Source organism: Oncorhynchus clarkii, chromosome 6 (assembly GCF_045791955.1).
Source record: "Oncorhynchus clarkii lewisi isolate Uvic-CL-2024 chromosome 6, UVic_Ocla_1.0, whole genome shotgun sequence".
Classification (NCBI taxonomy): domain Eukaryota; kingdom Metazoa; phylum Chordata; class Actinopteri; order Salmoniformes; family Salmonidae; genus Oncorhynchus; species Oncorhynchus clarkii.
Genome location: NC_092152.1, coordinates 10104908 through 10130381, shown reverse-complemented (window position 1 = coordinate 10130381; position 25474 = coordinate 10104908). Strand labels below are relative to the sequence as shown.

The window sequence follows — 25474 nt, the reverse complement described above, 5'->3', positions numbered from 1 at the left end:
CTCCCCTTTCTCTCCTCCCCATTCTCTCCCCTTTCTCATCCTCTCTCTCATAAAGTCATTGGGCTTTGTTTGTCCAGGCCGGTGGTAGCAGGTGAGGGTTCCCTGCACCCAGACAGCTGAGGAGGAGGAGAGGAGCCAACGTTCAGGGAGAGATGAGAGAGACCGTCGCTAACCTCTGACCTCTCCCATCAATCATCCCCCTGTCACCCATCTTACCAGACCCCCCCCCCCCCTCCCAGCACTGGTTGGGACAGGAACAGGTGACCACCAGGTAACTTGGCCACATCAAATGTCACACAAGGCCCATAGACATCAATCAGACAGAGAGAGAGGGAAGGGGGGTGAGAAGGAGGAGGGAGAGGGAGGAAAAGGGGGATGAGAAAGAGAGAAAGGTAAAGAGAAAAATGGAGGAGAAAATGAGAGAGAAGAAACCACTTCAAAGAGTGAAGCTTCCTCTGAGACTAAAGGAGTTGGGAAAGAAAGAGTTGCTCTAGGAGGCAGGCATTCCTCAATGTATCACCCAGAGGAATGGGCACTATGTAACTACTATACAACTGCCAACCTTTTGACCAACAAACATGATGTTTTCCAGCCGAGGGAGCGATTGTGTAGCTCTGAATGACAGCATTTAAAGGGCGCCAGAACTTTGTGCTCATTCCAAAGCAGACGAGCCCCTCGATGTTATTCTTTTGAGCCATGAGAAACACAAATCACACTAAATCCATAGAATAGTGTGAAAGGCATCCAGCTGGTCTCTTCATTATACCCCCTCTGTCATCTGGACTGCTCTTCACCACACACACACACACACACACACACACACACACACACACACACACACACACACACACACACACACACACACACACACACACACACACACACACACACACACACACACACACACACACACACACACACACACACACACACACACACACACACGAGAGTGAAGCAAGGCAAGACACCCACCTACACAACCTTTTATGGGCAAGCAAGACAGTCAGACACAGCCTGTTGCGTACAGTCTTCTAAAAGGTTGCCTGAACCAAACGTATTAGTGGCATATGAAAGTCACAGGCATTTCAAGTGAAAGTGTTGTCATTGCGTTTTGTCTAAATGATACGACGGATGTTTAAAGAATCATTTGAAAGGCTACAGCCACTCGTAACTGGCAGAGAGATCAGTGAGGTGAGGAATCTATGCTGCTTTCCGTCACGGCTGAGAAAAGCCACTTGGTTTGGAAACAGAGCTAGCCTGGGCCCAGATCTGTTTGTGCGGGCACCTCAATGACATAAGAGTTGGCGAGATCTGGGAACAGGCTGAAACAGAAGCACATCGCCAGAGGGAAATCCAAGACTCATATTATGTAAATTCTCAGATACTTAGTGATGTGAAATGATCCAGAAAGGAATCAGGGTATTCATAAAACAAAGACTGCCGATCTAGGATGGATTCACGTCCGTAGGGAGATCAAACCTGGACCTTTTTCTGACCACAAACTGGAGGTATACTACAACTCCTCTACCAACTCCTAAACTCTGAGTCGCTTCACAAACATGGCAGCACACAACAAATCCATCCACCCAGAGGTAGTACACTCTGGCCAAAATATCCCAGCTCTGGTGAATGGCACAATAGATATTTAGGAATGTGAGGGTCCTCCCGAGGCAATCCAATGAGGACAATACTGGCATGGAGGACGACCCAAACATACAGAGTCAACGTAACCAGGAATAGAGCAACTAAAAAAAATAAAATAAAAAATCATATCCACTGAGCTTAGTGAAGGTGGCAAAATACTACACAGCTATCAGATACACAGCCATGAATACACACACACACACACACACACACACACACACACACACACACACACACACACACACACACACACACACACACACACACACACACACACACACACACACACACACACACACACACACACACACACACACACACACACACACACACACCTTCCATAGCCAAGCACTAACAGTAAGGCTTTACGCAATGCTAAGATACCATCAGACCAAACTGTCATGTCTACTATGGAGAAGGTATTTACTGTAGTAGCTGAAAGGAGCACTTTCACATACTGGGTGTCCCAAATGGCACCATATTCCCTACCTAGAGGACCCAGGGCCCATATTCGCTACCTAGAGGACCCAGGGCCCACATTCCCTACCTAGAGGACCCAGGGCCCATATTCCCTACCTAGAGGACCCAGGGCCCACATTCCCTACCTAGAGGACCCAGGGCCCATATTCCCTACCTAGAGGACCCAGGGCAAATATTCCCTACCTAGAGGACCCAGGGCCCACATTCCCTACCTAGAGGACCCAGGGCCCATATTCCCTACCTAGAGAACCAGGGCCCATATTCCGTACCTAGTTGACCAGGAACCATATTCCCTACCTAGAGGACCAGGGCCCATATTCCCTACCTAGAGGACCCAGGGCCCATATTCCCTACCTAGAGGACCCAGGGCCCATATTTCCTACTTAGAGGACCCAGGGCCCATATTTCCTACCTAGAGGACCCAGGGCCCATATTTCCTACCTAGAGGACCCAGGGCCCATAGGGCCGTACCTAATTAACCAAGGGCCAATAGAGCCGTACCTAGTTGACCGAGGGCCCATATTCCCTACCTAGTTGACCGAGGGCCCATATTCCCTACCTAGTTGACCCAGGGCACATATTCCCTACCTACTTGACCAGGGTCCATAGGGCCGTACCTACTTGACCAGGGCCCATAGGGCCGTACCTACTTGACCAGGGTCCATAGGGCCGTATCTACTTGACCAGGGCCCATAAGGCCATACCTACTTGACCAGGGCCCATAGGGCCGTACCTACTTGACCAGGGCCCATAAGGCCGTACCTACTTGACCAGGGTCCATAGGGCCGTACCTACTTGACCAGGGCCCATATGGCCGTACCTACTTGACCAGGGCCCATAAGGCCGTACCTACTTGACCAGGGCCCATAAGGCCGTACCTACTTGACCAGGGCCCATAGGGCCGTACCTAGCTGACCGGGCCGTACCTACTTGACCAGGGTCCATAGCCTACTTGAGGGCCGTACCTACTTGACCAGGGCCCTCCCCGAAAAGAAGCTAATTTCCCAAATGTTTTTTTTTTATGAATACAAAGAGTATACAGGTCTCTCTCTCACACACACACACACACACACACACACACACACACACACACACACACCCCCCCCCCGCCCCCCTCTGGCAATCTAAAAAGGAACTAGAACACATTCTAAGGATAATAAACAATCTTTATCCCCATTTTGCATTGTAAATGAAGCGACGCAAGAAACGTCCACATCATCTCTCCAAAGCTCTCAGATAAACAGTGTCGGGACAGCTGTTCTGTTTCCTGACAACCCGTTCCTGAAGGTTTTAAACATGTTCATTTTCTTCCCTGAGCTGTTTCAAGGTCCCACTTCAAGCACCAATTCACTGCATTGGAAACACCAAATAAACACTCCAGCTTCAAATAAACCTTGGAAAAAGTCTTTGTTGAGCACAGATAGAGACAAAGACAAGAAAGGAGAAGTTATGTCTCACTAGTCATTCGCCATTTAGCAGATGCTTTTAATCCAAAGCTTTTATGAGTCTCTCGTAACTGATACAAAATGGTGGTTTGGATCGTTATGAGAAGACAATAACAAGACATAAGGATGTTCTTGACAAATGAATGAATGACAAATCCGTGTAAAATAAGGTCAGGGGTGAAGTTTCCTCTAGTTACAGATCTAGGATCAGCTTCCCCTCCCAAATACCAACCTTCACTATTATAGAGCCCCACAGTGGAGATGTCATACATGGAAATGGTTCCAGTAGTTTTCCCACCATTTATTTTTCCCATAGGGGATTTTAGAAAAACTTTAAATAAGGGCTGTGTTTCGTGTAAGCTTGCCCTAGCGTGATTTTGTGATATCCATGTAAATCTCTTGCGGACAAGGTGACTGTTATCGATATAGTCGGATCTATTTATTCTCAGATTCGAAAATGCTAATTAGCATCAACGTAAACATCATGCAAGACTACAAATCCCTACAAGCTCCTGCTCGTCACCTCTAGCTGGCACCTTTGCTAAAAAGGTACATTTAAAGAAATGTAGACAATTTATTCATTACTACATTTAGCTAACGTTAGATTAATCCAGAGATTCTTACCTTTGCCTCGATTCGGCAGTCCCGTAGAGATCATCATGGCATTTGTAGTTCTTTATGATAGCCACATTAGCAGACATTTCAGCATTTCATTGGTTGGGGGTAAATACAGGCGAATATATTGATGGGTCGGTCACCTTGTCCAACAGAGATTTGCAGGGTTATTAAAACGTCACACCATGGTAAGCCTACATTAAACACAGCCCTTGTTTTAATTGTTTCTAAAAATCCACTAAGGAAAAAATGGTGGAAAAACGATTGGAACCCTTTCCCTGTTTGACCGCTAGGTTTTATGGGTATTATGACTCATACTGTGGTACGCTATAGGGGAAAACGTACACCTGGCCCAGGAACACCATCTAGGGGCAACTTCACCCTACTCTATCATAAAGCAGCTGGAAGTTAAGTGTTATCTGAAAGCTTAACTCCATGACCAAGACCATGTAAAATATTTTAAAATGTTTTTTACTTTATATTTTAAAAGAAATCATGAATATTACTAACAGATTAAACGAAGGTATCATTGGAATACATTTAGAGGGTGTAATACAATACAATATTATTCATTCTATCTTTATTTAACTAGGCAAGTCAGTTAAGAACAAATTCTTAATTTCAATGACAGCCTAGGAACAGTGGGTTAACTGCCTTGTTCAGGGGGAGAACAACAGATTTTTACCTTGTCAGCTCAGGGATTCGATCTTGCAACCGTTCGGTTACTAGTCCAACGCTCTACCCACGAGGCTACCTGCCCCCCCCCAGGGGTGAAGTTTCCCCTAGTTACAGATCTAGGATCAGCTTCCCCTCCCAGATTAATCTACCATTTCTATTCTTAACTCTTGGCAACATGGGCCTGGGAGGCTCACAGGGATATTAGTATCCACAGTACTCCACCAATTAAAAATGTTTCAACTAATTTAAGACTTAAAACTGCAAAGTTGTCTCTCTGCCTCATGACAAAACGTGTACAATTGCAGGATATTAGCTTGAAAACGAATATGTCCTTTCTGATGTAAAGGTCCTTTATAATGTTTCTTTCCAGGGCTCATAGTTCGTCCTTGACATGGACTACCAAAGTCATAATACAAGTCATAATACAAACTCCTTGTATGCTATTTTTATCTCACTCGAGTTGTGTTCTGATTACGAGGGGGTCCCTGAGGAATTGACTATCACAAAAAGGGTCCCCGGCCACGAAAGTTTTGAGAAACCCTGACCTAGACAAACGGTGCTACGGTCCAGGGCAACTCAACAACAGTACTAGTGGATATCCCATAGAGTAGGAGTGCTGATCTAGACAAACGGTGCTACGGTCCAGGGCAACTCAACAACAGTACTAGTGGATATCCCATAGAGTAGGAGTGCTGATCTAGACAAACGGTGCTACGGTCCAGGGCAACTCAACAACAGTACTAGTGGATATCCCATAGAGTAGGAGTGCTGATCTAGACGAACGGTGCTACGGTCCAGGGCAACTCAACAACAGTACTAGTGGATATCCCATAGAGTAGGAGTGCTGATCTAGACAAACGGTGCTACGGTCCAGGGCAACTCAACAACAGTACTAGTGGATATCCCATAGAGTAGGAGTGCTGATCTAGACAAACGGTGCTACGGTCCAGGGCAACTCAACAACAATACTAGTGGATATCCCATAGAGTAGGAGTGCTGATCTAGACAAACGGTGCTACGGTCCAGGGCAACTCAACAACAGTACTAGTGGATATCCCATAGAGTAGGAGTGCTGATCTAGACAAACGGTGCTACGGTCCAGGGCAACTCAACAACAGTACTAGTGGATATCCCATAGAGTAGGAGTGCTGATCTAGACAAACGGTGCTACGGTCCAGGGCAACTCAACAACAGTACTAGTGGATATCCCATAGAGTAGGAGTGCTGATCTAGACGAACGGTGCTACGGTCCAGGGCAACTCAACAACAGTACTAGTGGATATCCCATAGAGTAGGAGTGCTGATCTAGACAAACGGTGCTACGGTCCAGGGCAACTCAACAACAGTACTAGTGGATATCCCATAGAGTAGGAGTGCTGATCTAGACAAACGGTGCTACGGTCCAGGGCAACTCAACAACAATACTAGTGGATATCCCATAGAGTAGGAGTGCTGATCTAGACAAACGGTGCTACGGTCCAGGGCAACTCAACAACAGTACTAGTGGATATCCCATAGAGTAGGAGTGCTGATCTAGACGAACGGTGCTACGGTCCAGGGCAACTCAACAACAGTACTAGTGGATATCCCATAGAGTAGGAGTGCTGATCTAGACAAACGGTGCTACGGTCCAGGGCAACTCAACAACAGTACTATTGGATATCCCATAGAGTAGGAGTGCTGATCCAGGATCAGATTGTGATCTAAAAAGGGATAACTGATCCTAAATCAGCACTCCTACTCTTGATACATACGGCCGCAGAGTTTAGTATGTGAGATCCTGCCTGTGTTGATGGAGAGAAGCATGTCCAGATTGACTTAGTCTGTTTCTAATCAGCCCATTAATATGCTGTAGAGGACCAAACAATGGAACAGACAATGGATCAAGTGAAGGAACACACCAGTGAAACTATTCACAAATTGTCTAGGATCAGTTTAGCCTTTTAGATTATAAAGAAGAACATCATATGGAAAAGGGGGACCTGATCCTAGCTCAGCACTCCTACTCGGAGACACTTGATACATATATGGCCCCAGGAGATGTATAAAGATAGAGGCTAGAAGTAGCAGCATTTGTTGATATGAATGTGGTAAATGAGGCCTGGTCTGAAATATCAATACCAGTCATTAGCTTTCCCTCGGTTTGTTGTGATGGCTTTAATCCCCTCTAGCCCCAGTCTTTATGGAAGTGGTTTGTTGTGATGGCTTTAATCCCCTCTAGCCCCAGTCTTTATGGAAGTGGTTTGTTGTGATGGCTTTAATCCCCTCTAGCCCCAGTCTTTATGGAAGTGGTTTGTTGTGATGGCTTTAATCCCCTCTAGCCCCAGTCTTTATGGAAGTGGTTTGTTGTGATGGCTTTAATCCCCTCTAGCCCCAGTCTTTATGGAAGTGGTTTGTTGTGATGGCTTTAATCCCCTCTAGCCCCAGTCTTTATGGAAGTGGTTTGTTGTGATGGCTTTAATCCCCTCTAGCCCCAGTCTTTATGGAAGTGGTTTGTTGTGATGGCTTTAATCCCCTCTAGCCCCAGTCTTTATGGAAGTGGTTTGTTGTGATGGCTTTAATCCCCTCTAGCCCCAGTCTTTATGGAAGTGGTTTGTTGTGATGGCTTTAATCCCCTCTAGCCCCAGTCTTTATGGAAGTGGTTTGAAAGCATTAGCCTTTTTCCTCAAACTGCCCATTTCAAACCATAACAAAACAATCCACACACAAAACCGTGAGCTTATCTTTCAGGACACCTCTTGCCCGCAGGGCAGTAGGAATCATAGCTTACTTGCTTTGTCAGCTGTGCAGGTACTGTCTTTAATGATGCTTAACTGAGTAATATCATCTCAATTGGACTGCTCTTCAAAGAGACAGGCTGCGTCCCAAACGTCACCCGACTCCATTTCTCCTGCACTACTTTTGCCCAGGGCTAATAGAGCTCTGGGCAAAAGAAGTGCACTATATAGGGCATAGGGTGCTATTTTGGGATACAGCCAGAGGCTCTGAAAGGCCTGGGTAGCTAAGGGAGTCCAGGGGAGGAGGGAGGTGTGTGTTTTGGGTGGGTGGTAATAATACTGTTAGCAAGTGTTTATTTCCCCAGACACTCTGAGGACAGTGGAGTCGTAGTCATCAACACACGCTTAAACAGCCATTTTCCATCCATTTACGGCCTGAGCTGTTTCCCTTCCCCTCCACGCAGTGTGAACAGTGTGTGTGTGAACAGTGTGTGTGTTCACACACAGACGGCAGCGGGGGCCGGTGAGTTAGTGTTTACAGTCCCTCTCCGACCCACTGTCTCCCCCTATGATTACTTTCCCATTTCCAAACTCACATATCATGGCCAACGGCTCCAGTCTGCCTCTGCTCTATCTCACTGAACAAACAATGTGTCTTTTAGCTGCTCTGACGCACCTACTTAAGGTCCACTGCTGGTGGTCATTCACCAACCTACTACCAGAATAAGATACCAATTGCAGGGTGCTGTAATTCACTCAAACGTTTGACATGCCTATTTACCCAGTAAGTGGTATGCTTATTGGTTGTCCTGTGTATGACTTTGATGATGCACTGCGTATGATTTAGTGATGACTTATAGGCAGATCATATCTAGGAACATCTAGTCCTTATAGGCAGATCATATCTAGGAACATCTAGTCCTTATAGGCAGATCATATCTAGGAACATCTAGTCCTTATAGGCAGATCATATCTAGTCCTTATAGGCAGATCATATCTAGGAACATCTAGTCCTTATAGGCAGAATATATCTAGTCCTTATAGGCAGATCATATCTAGGAACATCTAGTCCTTATAGGCAGAATATATCTAGTCCTTATAGGCAGATCATATCTAGGAACATCTAGTCCTTATAGGCAGATCATATCTAGTAACATCTAGTCCTTATAGGGAGATCATATCTAGGAACATCTAGTCCTTATAGGCAGATCATATAACTGTTGTTTATATTGTATGACATCACATTATATGTATGTGTTCTGCATGTACCAATATGTTCTAATAAACCTAAGCCTGAGCGTAAGCCTGAACCTACACCTAAACAGAGCCTCGTTGGCTTTGAAGAGAATATGATGCTGTCCTGAGGCACTGTACCTTCTCCAGTAGGTTAAAGAGACATGAGCCCTCTTCAATTACAACCACATTTCATATAGAAGGTTTAAGATTCCTTGGGGTGAGCTAAGGTCAGGATACACAACTCTGGCTACTAGGAGTAGTTGTGTTTAGTGGTGAAAACAGGGTTGAAAGGGTGGGACTGTGTGGACTAAACAGAGGTAGTTCCTGGCACAGCGAGCTGAGAGAAGACACCAGATATCTGACTAAGGTTTCACCGCCACCGGGAATCAGCAGTAGTGTTGTTGGCTCACCAGATGGTACACTACCTCATACATACTCCATAGTGCCCTGGTCAAATATACTATGCTATCTAGGGAATAGGGTGCCATTGGGGACGCATACTTTGAATGTCTCCTTGGCTGGCAAGGCGATTCAACAGCAACATGACACAGCGTTGCCTTGTCAACACTCACTAACCTATTAAATCAAAATTGTATTTGACACATCCGCTGAATACAACAGACCTTACAGTGAAATGCTTACAGTGAAATGCTTACTGACAAACCTTGAACCAACAATGCAGTTTTGAGAAAAATACCTAAAGAAAAATAAGAAATAAAAGTAACAAATAGTTAAAGTAAAATACTAGTAGCGAGGCTATATACAGGGGGTACCGGTACAGAGTCAATGTGCTGGGGCACCGGTTAGTCGAGGTAATTGAGGTAATATGTACATGTAAGTAGAGTTATTAAAGTGACTTATGCATAGATAATAAGAGAGTAGCAGCAGCGTAAGAGAGGGGGGGGGTGTCAAATGCAAATAGTCTGGGTAGCCATTTGATTAGGTGTTCAGTCAATGTGCCCCCCACCAGCCCTAAAAAACAACAGCCCTACAAGCTACTGTACCGCACCTCCCTCTGTCCCCCTCTCTACACCATGTTAAGGCAGGCTCACAGTGGAGCTTCGCCACCACCACTCTTTCACACTGTGTGAGCAGGCCAGGGCAGAGGGGGAAGGCGCAGCGTCCTCACAGCGGAGCAGTGGCAGGCAGCTTGGGCCTGCACCTGCCCCCTGTCCATCAGTCAGCCCTGTCCATCAGTCAGCCCTGTCCATCAGTCAGCCCTGTCCAGCAGTCTGCCCTGTCCAGCAGTCAGCCCTGTCTATCAGTCAGCCCTGTCCAGCAGTCAGCCCTGTCCATCAGTCAGCCCTGTCCAGCAGTCAGCCCTGTCCAGCAGTCAGCCCTGTCCAGCAGTCTGCCCTGTCCAGCAGTCAGCCCTGTCCAGCAGTCAGCCCTGTCCAGCAGTCAGCCCTATCCAGCATAAACACACACAGTCCTCACTGGTTCAGTATCCTAATATGAGGAGGAACAGTGAGTTGTCATCTAAGGTACAGGGAATGGCTGTGGATTATCAACTGGCCTATGGTGCATGTTTAGACAGAGATATTATGGTGCAGGTTTAGACAGAGATATTATGGTGCAGGTTTAGACAGAGATATTATGGTGCATGTTTAGACAGAGATATTATGGTGCAGGTTTAGACAGAGATATTATGGTGCAGGTTTAGACAGAGATATTATGGTGCATGTTTAGACAGAGATATTATGGTGCAGGTTTAGACAGAGATATTATGGTGCATGTTTAGACAGAGATATTATGGTGCAGGTTTAGACAGAGATATTATGGTGCATGTTTAGACAGAGATATTATGGTGCATGTTTAGACAGAGATATTATGGTGCAGGTTTAGACAGAGATATTATGGTGCAGGTTTAGACAGAGATATTATGGTGCAGGTTTAGACAGAGATATTATGGTGCATGTTTAGACAGAGATATTATGGTGCAGGTTTAGACAGAGATATTATGGTGCAGGTTTAGACAGAGATATTATGGTGCAGGTTTAGACAGAGATATTATGGTGCATGTTTAGACAGAGATATTATGGTGCATGTTTAGACAGAGAGATATTATGGTGCATGTTTAGACAGAGATATTATGGTGCAGGTTTAGACAGAGATATTATGGTGCAGGTTTAGACAGAGATATTATGGTGCAGGTTTAGACAGAGATATTATGGTGCAGGTTTAGACAGATATATTATGGTGCAGGTTTAGACAGAGATATTATGGTGCAGATTTAGACTAATATATTATGGTGCAGGTTTAGACAGAGATATTATGGTGCAGGTTTAGACAGAGATATTATGGTGCAGGTTTAGACAGATATATTATGGTGCAGGTTTAGACAGAGATATTATGGTGGTGGTTTAGGAAGCGATATTATGATGCAGGTTTAGACAGAGATATTATGGTGCAGGTTTAGGAAACAATATTATGGTGCCTATTGTAACATTTGCTTTCTTTTCTGTCTAGGTGTACATTTCCATTTTATTCATGAAATTTGTTTCAAAACAAACACTGAACATACTGTGTCCTGACCCTGACAGGAGAACATAAACACCTGAAGAGAAACATTCAGAAAAAAACTAGAGACACACAGAGACAGACACAGAGAGAGAGAGAGAGACAGAGAGAGACAGAGATAGAAAGAGCATGAGAGAGAGAGAGATAGAAAGAGCATGAGAGAGATAGACAGAGAGACAGACAGAGAGACAGACAGAGAGAGAGACAGAGAGAGAGACAGAGATAGAAAGAGCATGAGAGAGAGAGAGATAGAAAGAGCATGAGACAGAGCGAGAGAGAGAGAGAGAGAGAGAGAAATAGAAAGAGCATGAGAGAGAGAGAGAGACAGTGAGAGCTGGTGAGCAAAGTTTTTCTGGATGGGGAAAAGAGAGCCCTGTCCAAGCCAAAAAGGAAGTGTCAGGTCCGGACGGATGGCCCCAGCTCTGGGAGGAGTAACTGAGCCATGTCGAGGAGAAAAGGAATCATACGGAGAGCAGTGGGGGAGGATCGTCACTCTCAACGTTGTGTCTATCCATCCACTACCACCACCGATTGCTTTGATAAACAATGTCCTGAAAAGTCCTCGCTTACTCATATTGATGCGAGTGTCCAAAACGACTTCCCGAAGTCCTTATTTTTGGTTTTGCATGAATTGGCTACTAAAACCATGTTCAAAACAGACAAATTCCCTTAATCGAACTACCCCCCCCCCAGGCCTCATTGTCTACCCTCTCATCTATCTGTACTCCCCTCTCAGTGATGCCCTAACTAACACTGTCCTGGAGGGGTGCAGTACAGCTGATCCTGGATCGGTACCTAGGGGAAATGTCATCCAGGAGAATTAAGCCCCATCATTTAGTAGTCTCCCAACTAGTTCCTGATTAAAAGGGGAGATTTGTATCACTCCCATAGAGTGTCCTGTTGAAAAACACTCCCACAGAGTAGCCTATAGAGTGTGTTATAGCAAAACACTCCCACAGAGTATCCTGTTGCAAAACACTCCCACAGAGTAGCCTATAGAGTACACTATAGCAAAACACTCCCAGAGTAGCCTATAGAGTATACTATAGCAAAACACTCCCACAGAGTAGCCTACTGCAAAACACTCCCACAGAGTAGCCTATAGAGTGCACTATAGCAAAACACTCCCACAGACCAGTCTATAGCAAAACACTCCCACAGAGTATCCTACAGCAAAACACTCCCAGAGTATCCTATCGAAAAACACTCCCACAGACCAGCCCATAGCAAAACACTCCCACAGAGTAGCCTACAGCAAAACACTCCCACAGAGTAGCCTAGAGTACACTATAGCAAAGCACTCCCACAGAGTAGTCTATAGCAAAACAATCCCACAGACCAGCCTATAGCAAAACAATCCCACAGACCAGCCTATAGCAAAACACTCCCACAGACCAGCCTATAGCAAAACACTCCCACAGATCAGCCTTTAGCAAAACACTCCCACAGACCAGCCTATAGCAAAACACTCCCACAGACCAGCCTATAGCAAAACCCTCCCACAGACCAACCAATAGCAAAACACTCCCACAGACCAGCCAATAGCAAAACGCTCCCATAGACCAGTCTATAGCAAAACACTCCTACAGAGTATACTATAGAAAAACACTCCCACAGAGTAGCCAGTAGAAAAACACTCCCACAGAGTAGCCAGTAGAAAAACACTCCCACAGAGTATCCTACAGAAAAATACTCCCATAGACCAGCCAATAGCAAAACACTCCCACAGACCAGTCTATAGCAAAACACTCCCACAGAGTATCCTACAGCAAAACACTCCCACAGACCAGCCAATAGAAACACTCCCACAGACCAGTCTATAGCAAAACACTCCCACAGACCAGTCTATAGCAAAACATGGGATATGTTAGGGTTCAGCTGGTGCTGAAACGCTAAGAAGAAGATGAGGACCGTTAATCTAAGGGGGTATATGTTACAGGATGTATGCCCCTTAATACCTAGTCCCCCCCACCCTCTCCTTTCCTTTCCTTTTCCCCCTGGTTATTAGAGAGCCACAGGTGCTCTGGGCCCCAGGCTCCGGCACGCTCACCCCAGGACAACCCTCCTCTCTCCTGGGGCCCTAGGCTGGCCAGCGGAGCTGCACATCTGAACGGCTGGGTGTCAGGTTCTACTGAGGGGAACCCGAGACACATCCTGTCAGGAAGCCACTGGACCAACAAGCTCTGAGGAGCACAGAACAGCGCCCTCACTTTCCCTCTCCTCTTTCACCTTCTCTCCCTCTTCCTCCCTTTCATTCTCTCGCTCTCTTTTTTCCTCTGAAACAATCCTTTTGAAATGATTATGCCTCTGTAGCCAGAGTGTGGTAGAATATGGTATTTTTTTATTTAACCTTTATTTAACTAGGCAAGTCAGTTAAGAACAAGTTCTTCTTTACAATGACGGCCTACCCCAGCCAACCCCTAACCCGGACGACCCTGGGCCTATTGTGCGCCACCCTTTGGGACTCCCAATCACGGCCAGTTGTGATACAGCCTGGAATCGATCCAGGGTCTGTAGTGACGCCTCTAGCACTGAGATGCAGTCCCTTAGAATAATGTGGCTTCATAAGGGAATAAGGCTGCATCGCAGACAACCTAAATGACATGTTGACAATAACACAAGGACAACCATATGAAGTAGCATTTGCATTGTGATTACTGTAATTTACGCTAATAAACAATTATTGACTTGCTATGTACATGTAATGAGGTTAAAAATAAGGTGATCCAGGGACACTTCAGTCTTCCACTATTTGGTTCTTTATAAAGCTATTGATTACAGCAATATATTATTACAGTCCAACACCTCGGTTGTTGTTTGTCTGGAGATTTATTAGAGTTCATTCTGTAGTTTATTTGACAGTTTATAATTAGGAAAGTTCCATGTGACACCTAACACCGTTATGCCAATTAGATCAACTCAGCTCAACGAAAACCTGTATTACTTTAAGGACAAAACCATTAAAAAAAAACTCAACAACACAATAGGATATTTTGGACATTTTGCCCCCAAAAAAGAACTCATTAACAAGTAGTGGCAAAAGCAAAGCAACTCCAGTCCTTTGAATATGAAAATGGATCCTAATGGTGTCGTTTCCACAAAGCACAATGAAATGTAAACTAACCGCTTCCTCTCAGGGCTAGTCTGGTGCTGGCCTGAGGTACCAACAGCTTTGTGCGGCGTCGCCTTCTTTCCCCTCGATCTTTGTCTTTTTGATAAACGAAACGTTGTGCTTCTGGGCCCGTATTCATACAGAGTCTCAGAGTAGAAGTGCTGATATAGACCAGGTCCCTCTTGTCCTTGTAGTCCTATTCATTATGTTCTTAAAGTCTAAACTGATCAACACTCCTACTCTGAAACAATTCATGAATAGGGGCCCTTCACATAAGACACAATAGCATAGCTGAGACATGCTCAAGGCTAAAATGCTTAGAATTACTCTCTCCTCAGACAGGAGAGACTCTCTCTTCTCTACTCAGACAGGAGAGACTCTGTCTTCTCTCCTCAGACAGGGGAGACTCTCTCTTCTCTACTCAGACAGGAGAGACTCTGTCTTCTCTCCTCAGACACGGGAGACTCTCTCTTCTCTACTCAGACAGGAGAGACTCTGTCTTCTCTCCTCAGACACGGGAGACTCTCTCTTCTCTCCTCAGACAGGGGAGACTCTCTCTTCTCTCCTCAGACAGGAGAGAATCTGTCTTCTCTCCTCAGACAGGGGAGACTCTCTCTTCTCTACTCAGACAGGAGAGACTCTGTCTTCTCTCCTCAGACAGGGGAGACTCTCTCTTCTCTACTCAGACAGGAGAGACTCTGTCTTCTCTCCTCAGACAGGAGAGACTCTGTCTTCTCTCCTCAGACAGGAGAGACTCTCTCTTCTCTACTCAGACAGGAGAGACTCTGTCTTCTCTCCTCAGACAGGGGAGACTCTCTCTTCTCTACTCAGAGAGGGGAGACTCTCTCTTCTCTCCTCAGACACGGGAGGCTCTCTCTTCTCTCCTCAGACAGGGGAAACTCTCTCTTCTCTCCTCAGACACGGGAGGCTCTCTCTTCTCTCCTCAGACAGGGGAGACTCTCTCTTCTCTCCTCAGACACGGGAGACTCTCTCTTCTCTCAGAGAGGGGAGACTCTCTCTTCTCTCCTCAGACACGGGAGGCTCTCTTCTCTCTTCAGACACGGGAGGCTCTCTCTTCTCTCCTCAGACACGGGAGGCTCTCTCTTCTCTCCTCAGACAGGGGAGACTCTCTCTTCTCTCCTCAGACAGGGGAGACTCTCTCTTCTCTCCTCAGACAGGGAAGACCGTCTCCTCTGTGAATTCAGTCGACTACCTGAAGAGATAGGGAGACATCTCTCTCTAGCCATTCTCCTCAAGTCTTCACTTTTCACCTGGCCAAATATTTTACTTTATGACTCATGTTGAACTCTATAGTCAGTTAAACCACTCATTTAACCTTGTACCAACCTGTGGGAGGCTGATGCCTGCCGGCTGGCGACAAGGGTGAACCATATTGGCTGACCTGCAGGGGGTGCACTAATGTAGCAGTGTTTTCCTTATGCTCGTCCTCAAACCTCATTGTGACCTATATTTACCTTGTTTATACCGTGTACAGCATTGTTTTGTATATGTTAAGTGGGAATTGTGCTGTTTATTTAATATCTTAACATCTTATCGCCTTGCAACAACTGAAGGTCCCTTGGGGAAAACAGTCATTCTATTGTATCCCTGAATAGGCTGCTCTTGTATTTCTCTCACCTGACAATAGTTCAATACATAAGTAGCTACAATAACAGCAGCATGAATCCCTGCTGTATTTCCACCACACTAGGAATGAATCAACTGTGGGCTGGCTACTACAGTCCTCCCTGTGAAGCTACACATCATGTTGATGAGATTACAATAATGGGATGTTTCAGTAGATCGGGCCAATGAGCAATCAGTAGCCTGCTGCATCGAGCCAATGAGCAATCAATAGCCTGCTGCTTAGAGCCAATGAGCAATCAGTAGCCTGCTGCAATGATTTAGTGGGACAGAATCTGCATTCCAAACTGATGATAGTCAAGTTGTGTACTACACACACTGAACTGATGAAACTATTGGCTACTGTTCTAACAGATGGCTACTGTTCTTCCTGCTACCATTGACACTTTCCCTCCATAATGAAGTTGGAGAAGTGTGGAGAAAAAAAGAAAGCCAGACAGAATAATGAAAAGGCCAAGAAGACAGGCAGAGGAAAGAGATAGTTAAACAAGTCATAAGAGGACATGGGGGATGCTTCCACGTCCATTTAGTCTATCTAAAGTCAAAGGCACATTTCAAGTGGTCTTGGTAGAACTCCCCTTTTAAAATCGGTGAACATATGTCTGGTTCTTGACAGGGTGTTCTACAGTACAAACATTTGTACACAAGGCCTTGAGTGTAGAAATGAAAACATTTAACCAGTTTAATGTTTGTATCCTTAACAAAAGCTTAACCATTCCCTTATGTTCAGGGTTAATTTGAACCAGAACAGAGTTTGAAATCACTAAAACACTATTTTACATAATTTCTTCACCATAACCCTTCATCTACATTCCTAACTAGGAGTCTAAAACCTGTCAAACATGTCATTTAAAAAATACATAAAAAAATAAAATAATTGACACGGTAATGGAAAAGTGACTTCCATTATGTTCTGTGTAAATTTGACCTGTAGTTTGACCCCTGCACCTTGAACTTTAGAATGTTATGTCCTAGAAATAAACTGCTTTCTGCACAGGAATGGTGAAACCTTGCTGATCACATAGATATATGTATGGATTTCCCTATGACTCAGAGGCTGAAGAACACTGGTCTGAAGTCAAATTTGACCTTGACCTTTGTGCTAGAGACAAATTGTATTCTGTGAAGTAAAGATCTAACCATGATGATCACAAGGAAATAAATATGTTTGGTAAGACTATTTGGATAGTCTGTAGAGCATCTACAGTTGGGCTATCAACAAAATTTCAACTAACTATCTACTAACCCTAGTCCTAGCTCGAACCCTAACCCTAACCTTAACTTTGATTTAAAACCTTACCCTAACCTCAACCGTAACAAGCAGTTGCTTATCAACAGTTTGTTCGTAATATGACCATCTGTAGAACTACAGTGCATTCGTAAAGTCCCCTTCCCCTTTTCCATATTTTGTTATGTTACAGCCTTATTCTAAAATTGATTAAATACATATTTCCCCCATCTACACACAATACCCCATAATGACAAAGTGAACAGGTTTTTATACATTTTTGCAAATGTATAAAAAACAAAGTCAGAAATATCTTATTTACATAAATATTCAGGCCCTTTGCTATGAGTCTTGAAATTGAGCTCAGGTGCATCCAACTTCCATTGATCATCCTTGAGATGTTTATACAACTTGATTGGAGTCTACCTGTGGTAAATTCAATTGATTAGACATGATTTGGAAAGGCACACACCTGTCTCCATAAAAAGGTCCCACAGTTGACAGTGCATGTCAGAGCAAAAACTAAGACATGAGGTCAAAGGAAATGTCCGTAGAGCTCAAAGACAGGATTTTGTCAAGGCACAGATCTGGGGAAAGGTAACAAAAAATGTCTGCAGCATTGAAGGTTCCCAAGAAAAGTGGCCTCCAACATTCTTAAATGGAAGAAGACTGGAACCACCAAGACTACACTGAGCAATCGGGGGTGAAGGGCCTTGGTCAGGGAGCTCTAGAGTTCCTCTGTGGAGATGGGAGAACCTTCCAGAGGGACAACCATCTCTGCAACACTCCACCAATCAGGCCTTTATGGTAGAGAAGCCACTCCTCAGTAAAAGCCACATGAAAGCCCACTTGGAGTTTGCCAAAAGGCACCTAAAGGACTCTCAGATCATGAGAAACAAGATTTTCTGGTCTGATGAAACTTGGTCCTGAATGCCAAGCGTCAAGTCTGGAGGAAACATGATATCACTCTTATTGGTAAGCAAGATGGCGGCAGCATAACGCTTTCACAGTGTTTTTCAGCAGCAGGAACTGGGAGACTCGTCAGGATCGAAGGGAAAGGTGAACGGCGCAAAGTACAGAGAGATCCTTGATGGAAACCTGCTCTAGAGCGCTCAGGACCTTAGACTGGAGAGAAGGTTAATATCTCAACAAGACAATGACCCTAAGCACACAGCCAAGACAACGCAGGAGTAGCTTCGGGACAATTCTCTGAATGTCGTTGAGTGGCCCAGCAAAGAGCCCGACTTGATCTCTGGAAGGTCTCTGGAAGTTCCTGAAAATAACTGTGCAGCGACGCTCCCCATCCAGCCTGACAGAGCTTGAGAGGACCGCAGTGAAGAATGGGAGAAACTCTGCATATACAGGTGTACCAAGCTTGTAGCCTCATACCCCAAAAGACTCAAGGCTTTCACTGCCAAAGGTGCTTCAACAAAATACTGAGTAAAGGGTCTAAATACTTATGTACAGTTAAAGTCGGAAGTTTACATACACTTAGGTTGGAGTCATTAAAACTTGTTTTTCAACCACTCTACAAATTTCTTGTTAACAAACTAGTTTTAGCAAGTCAGTCAGGACATCTGCTTTGTGCATGACACAAGTAATTTTCCCAGCAAGTGTTTAGAGACAGATTATTTCACTTACAACTCACTGTATCACAATTCCAGTGGGTCGGAGGTTTACATACACTAAGTTGACTGTGCCTTTAAACAGCTTGGAAAATTCCAGAAAATTATGTCATGCCTTTAGAAGCTTCTGATAGCTTCTGATAGGCTAATTGAGTCAATTGGAGGTGTACCTGTGGATGTATTTAAAGGCCTACCTTCAAACTCAGTACTTCTTCGCTTGACATCATGGGAAAATCTAAATAAATCAGCCAATACCTCAGAAAAAAATTGTAGACCCCCACAAGTCTGGTTGATCCTTGGGAGCCATTTCCAAACACCTGAAGGTACCACGTTCATCTGTTCAAACAATAGTAAGTAAGTATAAACACCATGGGACCATGCAGCCATCACATCGCTCAGGAAGGAGACGCATCCCGTCTCCTAGAGATGAACGTACTTTGGTGCAAAAAGTGCAAATCAGTCCCAGAACAGCAGCAGGACCTTGAGAAGATGCTGGAGGAAACAGGTACAAAAGTATTTATAGCCACAGTAAAACGAGTCCTATATCGACATAACCTGAAGGGCCGCTCAGCAAGGAAGAAGCCACTGCTCCAAAACCGCCATAAAAAGCCAGACTACAGTTTGCAACTGCACATGGGGACAAAGATTGTACTTTTGGAGAAATGCCCTCTGGTCTGATGAAACAAAAATATAACTGTTTGGCCATAATGACCATCGTTATGTTAGGAGGAAAAAGGCTGACTTGCAAGCTGAAGAACACCATCCCAACCGTGAAGTACAAGGTGGCAGCATCATGTTGTGGTGGTGCTTTGCTGCAGGAGGGGCTGGTGCACTTCACAAAATAGATGTGGATATATTGAAGCAACATCTAAAGACATCAGTTAAAGTTTGGTCACAAATGGGTCTTCCAAATGGACAATGATCCCAAGCATACTTCCAAAGTTGTGGCAGAATGGCTTAAGGACAACAAAGTCAAGGTATTGGAGTGGCCATCACAAAGCCCTGACCTCAATCCTATAGAAAATGTGTGGGCAGAACTGAAAAAGCATGTGCGAGCAAGGAGGCCTACACCAGCTTTGTCAGGAGGAATGGGCCAAAATTCACAACTTATTGTGGGAAGCTTGTGGAAGGCTACACGAAACGTTTGACCCAAGTTAAACAATTTAAAGGCAATGCTACCAACTACTAATTGAGTGCATGTAAACTTCTGACCCACTGGGAATGTGATGAAAGAAATAAAAGCTGAAATAAATCATTCTTCCTACTATTACTCTGACATTTCACATTCTTAACATAAAGTGGTGATCCTAACTGACCTAAGACAGGGAATTTTTACTAGGATTAAACGTCAGGAATTGTGAAATACCGAGTTTAAATGTATTTGGCTAAGGCGTATGTAAACTTCCGACTTCAACTGTAAATGTTTATATATACAAACACACACACACACACACACACCACACACCACACACATGGAAAAATTGCTTTGCCATTATGGGGTAGTTTGTGTAGATGAGGGGGAATCCTTTTTTCATATAGAAAAAGGCTGTAACGTAACAACATGTAGAACATTGAAAGGGTCTGAATACTTTCCGAATGCACCGTAGAGATGGAAAATCTGGACTATTAAAATAAAGTGGGACCGTATATTTTCCCTGTGATGTTCAGAGACCGAGGTACATTGGATCTGAAGTTTGACAACAAAAAAAAGGAAACGAAATTCACAATAAAATGTCAATTTGATTAATTTACGACTTTGGTAAAGTAATGAAGCATTTCTCTCTAAATGTTGACCAGTTGCATCGATGAACTCGTGGGATGGAAAGACGACATTTTCAGCTACTAGAAAATACATTTTGGGAGGTTAAAATCATATATCTATATTCATTTACTTCCAGGTCAACAGGTCAAATTGACCAGGAACATAAAGGGTGTAGGCCCAATCAAACAGAAGCGAAGGGTTAAAAGCTGACCAAGTCAATGGGGTTTCATTTCATTGATCTAAATAAATGTATGCTTCATTTATCTGCTGATGATAGTAAACCCAGACTAAAGAAAACTGAAATGTGTTACAAATTATTACCAAGGAAGATATAATTGAATATCAGCAAATACGACTTAACTCATCGAGTTAACTAAAATACTAAATGAAAACCAAGCAGGTTTTGTAGTATGAATAATTGCTGGGTTGCAGTACTAAACAGTGCAGTCGCCTACTTAATGCAAGTTGTGGATTGTCATACATTTTCAGCACATGACAGAAGTATAACATACAGAAAGCAGTGCATTGTGGACATACATTACCCTGAACGGGTATGACTACTTACTCTTACTTAACATTACAGAGACCAACCTAAGCCTGTTCACATCATAAACTCTACATAGAACCAGACACAACACAAGATACCATACATCTATGAACGCAGTCTCTTCTATAAGCACCATTTAGAGAACTTGGTCAGCATTTTCAGGTTAATTCTGTTAGATTGAACTCCCTGATAGGACAAACATTTGGTTTTTATAGAACATATATGTTTTAGAGGATGTGCCCTCACTGCAACCTGTGTGTTTTGTGTGTGGGTGTGTGTTTTGTGTGTGGGTGTGTGTTTTGTGTGTGTGTATGTGCGCAGATGCATGCGTGCTTTGAGAGTCTGTGTGCATTCGTGTGTTTCATGAGTGTGTGTGTGTTTTGTGAGACTGCATGTGTGTATATGTACTTGCATGGTGGAAGTGTGTGTGTGCATGTGTGTGTGTGTGTGAGCTCAATCATTGTGTGCCCTGGCAGAAGGAGGGTTGAGTGGTTTTTAAGCTGTGAGTCCAACTGTGTGTCAAACAAGTGGGAGACAGCTCCGTATCCCTGCCTGGTTGACCGACTGCTCTGTGATGGATTCATTAGTACAGACCGTAGCACAACATTGAATTAGTTATTGGACAAATTCAGGTAGACCCCTCCATGTTTCTGCCCATTTGGTTCCTAAATGAATACACCCCCATCTATCTGCCGGCCAGGGACACTGGACGATGCCTTACACACCACTAAACAAACCCTACCTCTAACTAACATGGACCAAGAGCAGGCTGCTCGCTCACATTTCCCTTAAAGCTACTGTTACTGTAATCCACGACAATGATATTACTTTAATCCACTACAATGATGTTACTGTAATCCACTACAATGACTACAATAAATAAAAATAGAACAACAAACCCAAGCAAGAATATACATCTAATTGGTAAACGGCTTGCAGCCAACAACCCTTGCTATTAAAATTAAACTTTGTCATAGCGACCAATAGAATTTCCAAATTTTTCTCTAAATTCATCTGTTACTGTAATCCACAAAAATTATAATTCCAAGCCACCAAAACAAATAGCCTACTTCCATTAAAAATAAGAGGATATATTCTTGAATCTAGATGTTATAACAATATAATATTGCCATGTGTTAATCACTATTTCTTGTGAATATAAATGAAAGAAGACAGAATTTTGTAAATCAAAACGATAACTTTGAACCAGAAGAGTGTTCGGCTGCGTCATTGACGATTTTTTAAATCCAAGTCCATTGAAATCTAGAGAAAAGGTCAACTTTGATACCACCAAAACGAGAAGGGAACTGAATACCGGGTTGTTGTTGTTTAAAGCAACGCAAATGAAGCTGCGTATTCTCTATAGACTTCAAAGCATTCCACACCTGGACAACTGTGCCGTACATGTGATCCTTAATATGTAAAATATCACCCAACATATTTCAATCCAGTATATAGTGTGACCAGTCTGAAAGTGTCAGGTCCCTTACCATGGATCGTTCCCCAGTCTGAGTCACCCTGGGGACTACCCCTAACCCTGGGACTGAGGAGAGCTGTGTAGGAGAGAGAGAGTGAGTGTGAAAGAGAGAGAGACAGACAGAGAGAGCGAGATAGAGTGTACGGAGCGGTGTGTTAGTCCACTCAGTAGTACTCACCGTAGGTCTGGTAGCGCAGAGACAAAAGTCCAAGCAAGATGAGATGGCTCCAGTGTGCTCCTTCCCACAGCACCAGCATGGTGTCTCGACTGCTAGCCGGGCTACAGATGAGGGGGGAAATCCCTCAGGCTCCGGCCTCCACACAATGTCTCAACTCCCTGGTTCTCGCTCTCCCCCTCTGTGTGTGTGTGCTCAGACTGGGGAATGCGCCGTCTCCTCTCTGTCCACGGTATGAGAAACTCCACTCTGCACAACACACACAGCAGCCTCGATTACTGTTCCTGCTCCACACTGACTGGCCAGCTGTGAGAGAGAGAGAGAGTGCACGAGAGAGAGAGCAAGAGAGAGAGAGAGAGAGAGAGCGGAGTTAAATTTATCTCTCTCACAGTGCAGTATGTGTGTAGTAGTAGTGGGGCTGGCAAGGACAGGGCCAGCCCTCTCCCCGGACTCCTTGTGGATAAGACAACAAAGCGGCAGCTGATCGCTCCTGGCCCTGGCTGGAACCCCCACCACTAGCCCTGCTCCTCTGCCTGCTCCTCTCACACCTCTCTGAGCTTCTGTTGCCCATGGAGAAGAAGGTCAGGGGTTGGGGAGAGAAACAAGGGAGAGGAGGGGGAAGCTAGAGGGGTAAGCTAGTAAGGGCAAGAGAGGGGTGAGGACATTCTCGTCCTCTCAAAAAACAAGCATAGGACCTGCCAGTGAGAATCTCTGGCACCCACAGTTAAAAGTAGTGAAGCAAATGAACAAGAGGAGATCTCAGTGGAAAAACAAAAGGGATCCTCTGTCTCTGTGGTTGATAATAGTTTGGCTCGACATTGATAAATAGACTAGGCATTATTTTCCCCCTCCAAATTATGCTGTGTTTCATCAATATGTGCATATCATTTATCAAAACAAAACATACTACTTCAGTCTACAAACTAAATTATTGAATTCAAGACAATTGACACTCACAAATATTATAGATAACAGTATGCATAAACCGTTGATTCAATCAACGTCCTACATTAATACATAACATTTTAGAGAGATTGACTATAAATGAAGGCATCTGTATCTGTTCCTACCAGTGTAGCTACTACCAGTGTAGCTACTACCAGTGGTGCTACTACCAGTGGTGCTACTACCAGTGGTGCTACTCGCAGTGTTGCTACTACCAGTGTTGCTACTACCAGTGTTGCTACTACCAGTGTTGTTACTACCAGTGTTGCTACTACCAGTGTTGTTACTACCAGTGTTGCTACTACCAGTGTTGTTACTACCAGTGTTGCTACTACCAGTGTTGTTACTACCAGTGTTGCTACTACCAGTGTTACTACCAGTGGTGCTACTACCAGTGTAACTACTACCAGTGTAGCTACTACCAGTGTAACTACCAGTGTTGCTATTACCAGTGTAACTACCAGTGTTGCTATTACCAGTGTAGCTACCAGTGTTGTTACTACCAGTGTTGCTACTACCAGTGTAACTACTACCAGTGTAGCTACTACCAGTGTAACTACCAGTGTTGCTATTACCAGTGTAACTACCAGTGTTGCTATTACCAGTGTAGCTACCAGTGTTGTTACTACCAGTGTAGCTACTACCAGTGTTGTTACTACCAGTGTTGTTACTACCAGTGTAACTACTACCAGTGTTGCGACTACCAGTGTAACTACTATCAGTGCAACTACTACCAGTGCAGCTACTACCAGTATTGCTACTACCAGTGTTGCTACTACCAGTGTAACTACTACCAGTGTAACTACTACCAGTGCTAGTACCAGTGTAACTACTACCAGTGTAACTACTACCAGTGTAACTACTACCAGTGTAACTACTACCAGTGTAACTACTACCAGTGCTACTACTACCAGTGTTGTTACTACCAGTGTAACTACTACCAGTGTTGCGACTACCAGTGTAACTACTACCAGTGCAGCTACTACCAGTGTAACTACTACCAGTGTAACTACTACCAGTGTAACTACCAGTGTTGATATTACCAGTGTAACTACCAGTGTTGTTACTACCAGTGTTGTTACTACCAGTGTTGTTACTACCAGTGTTGTTACTACCAGTGTTGCTACTACCAGTGTAACTACTACCAGTGTAACTACCAGTGTTGATATTACCAGTGTAACTACCAGTGTTGTTACTACCAGTGTAGCTACTACCAGTGTTGTTACTACCAGTGTAACTACTACCAGTGTTGCGACTACCAGTGTAACTACTACCAGTGCAACTACTACCAGTGCAGCTACTACCAGTGTTGTTACTACCAGTGTTGCTACTACCAGTGTAACTACTACCAGTGTAACTACTACCAGTGCTACTACCAGTGTAACTACTACCAGTGTAACTACTACCAGTGCAGCTACTACCAGAGTTGTTACTACCAGTGTAACTACCACCAGTGTAACTACTACCAGTGTTGATCCTACCAGTGTTGCTACTACCAGTGTTGCTACTACCAGTGTAACTACTACCAGTGTAACTACTACCAGTGTAACTACTACCAGTGCTACTACCAGTGTAACTACTACCAGTGTAACTACTACCAGTGTTGCTACAACCAGTGTTGTTA

At 44.3% G+C, this 25474-nt stretch overlaps 1 protein-coding gene across 2 annotated transcripts in view; it reads right to left on the bottom strand.

Moving 5' to 3' along the window:
* LOC139410602 (bone morphogenetic protein receptor, type IBa) overlaps positions 1-25474 on the bottom strand; it is an 89364-nt gene that overhangs the window by 27090 nt on the left and 36800 nt on the right. The window contains exons 1-2 of one of the 2 annotated variants that reach the window (XM_071155908.1): positions 22909-23328; positions 22744-22806 (exon numbers count right to left, since the gene is read on the bottom strand). In XM_071155908.1, the coding sequence (XP_071012009.1) occupies positions 22744-22806; positions 22909-22987 (142 nt within the window). In that variant the 5' untranslated portion in view covers positions 22988-23328. Of the gene's footprint in view, positions 1-22743; positions 22807-22908; positions 23329-25474 lie in introns of those variants that run through there. The other variant, XM_071155909.1, reaches the window with a different exon arrangement.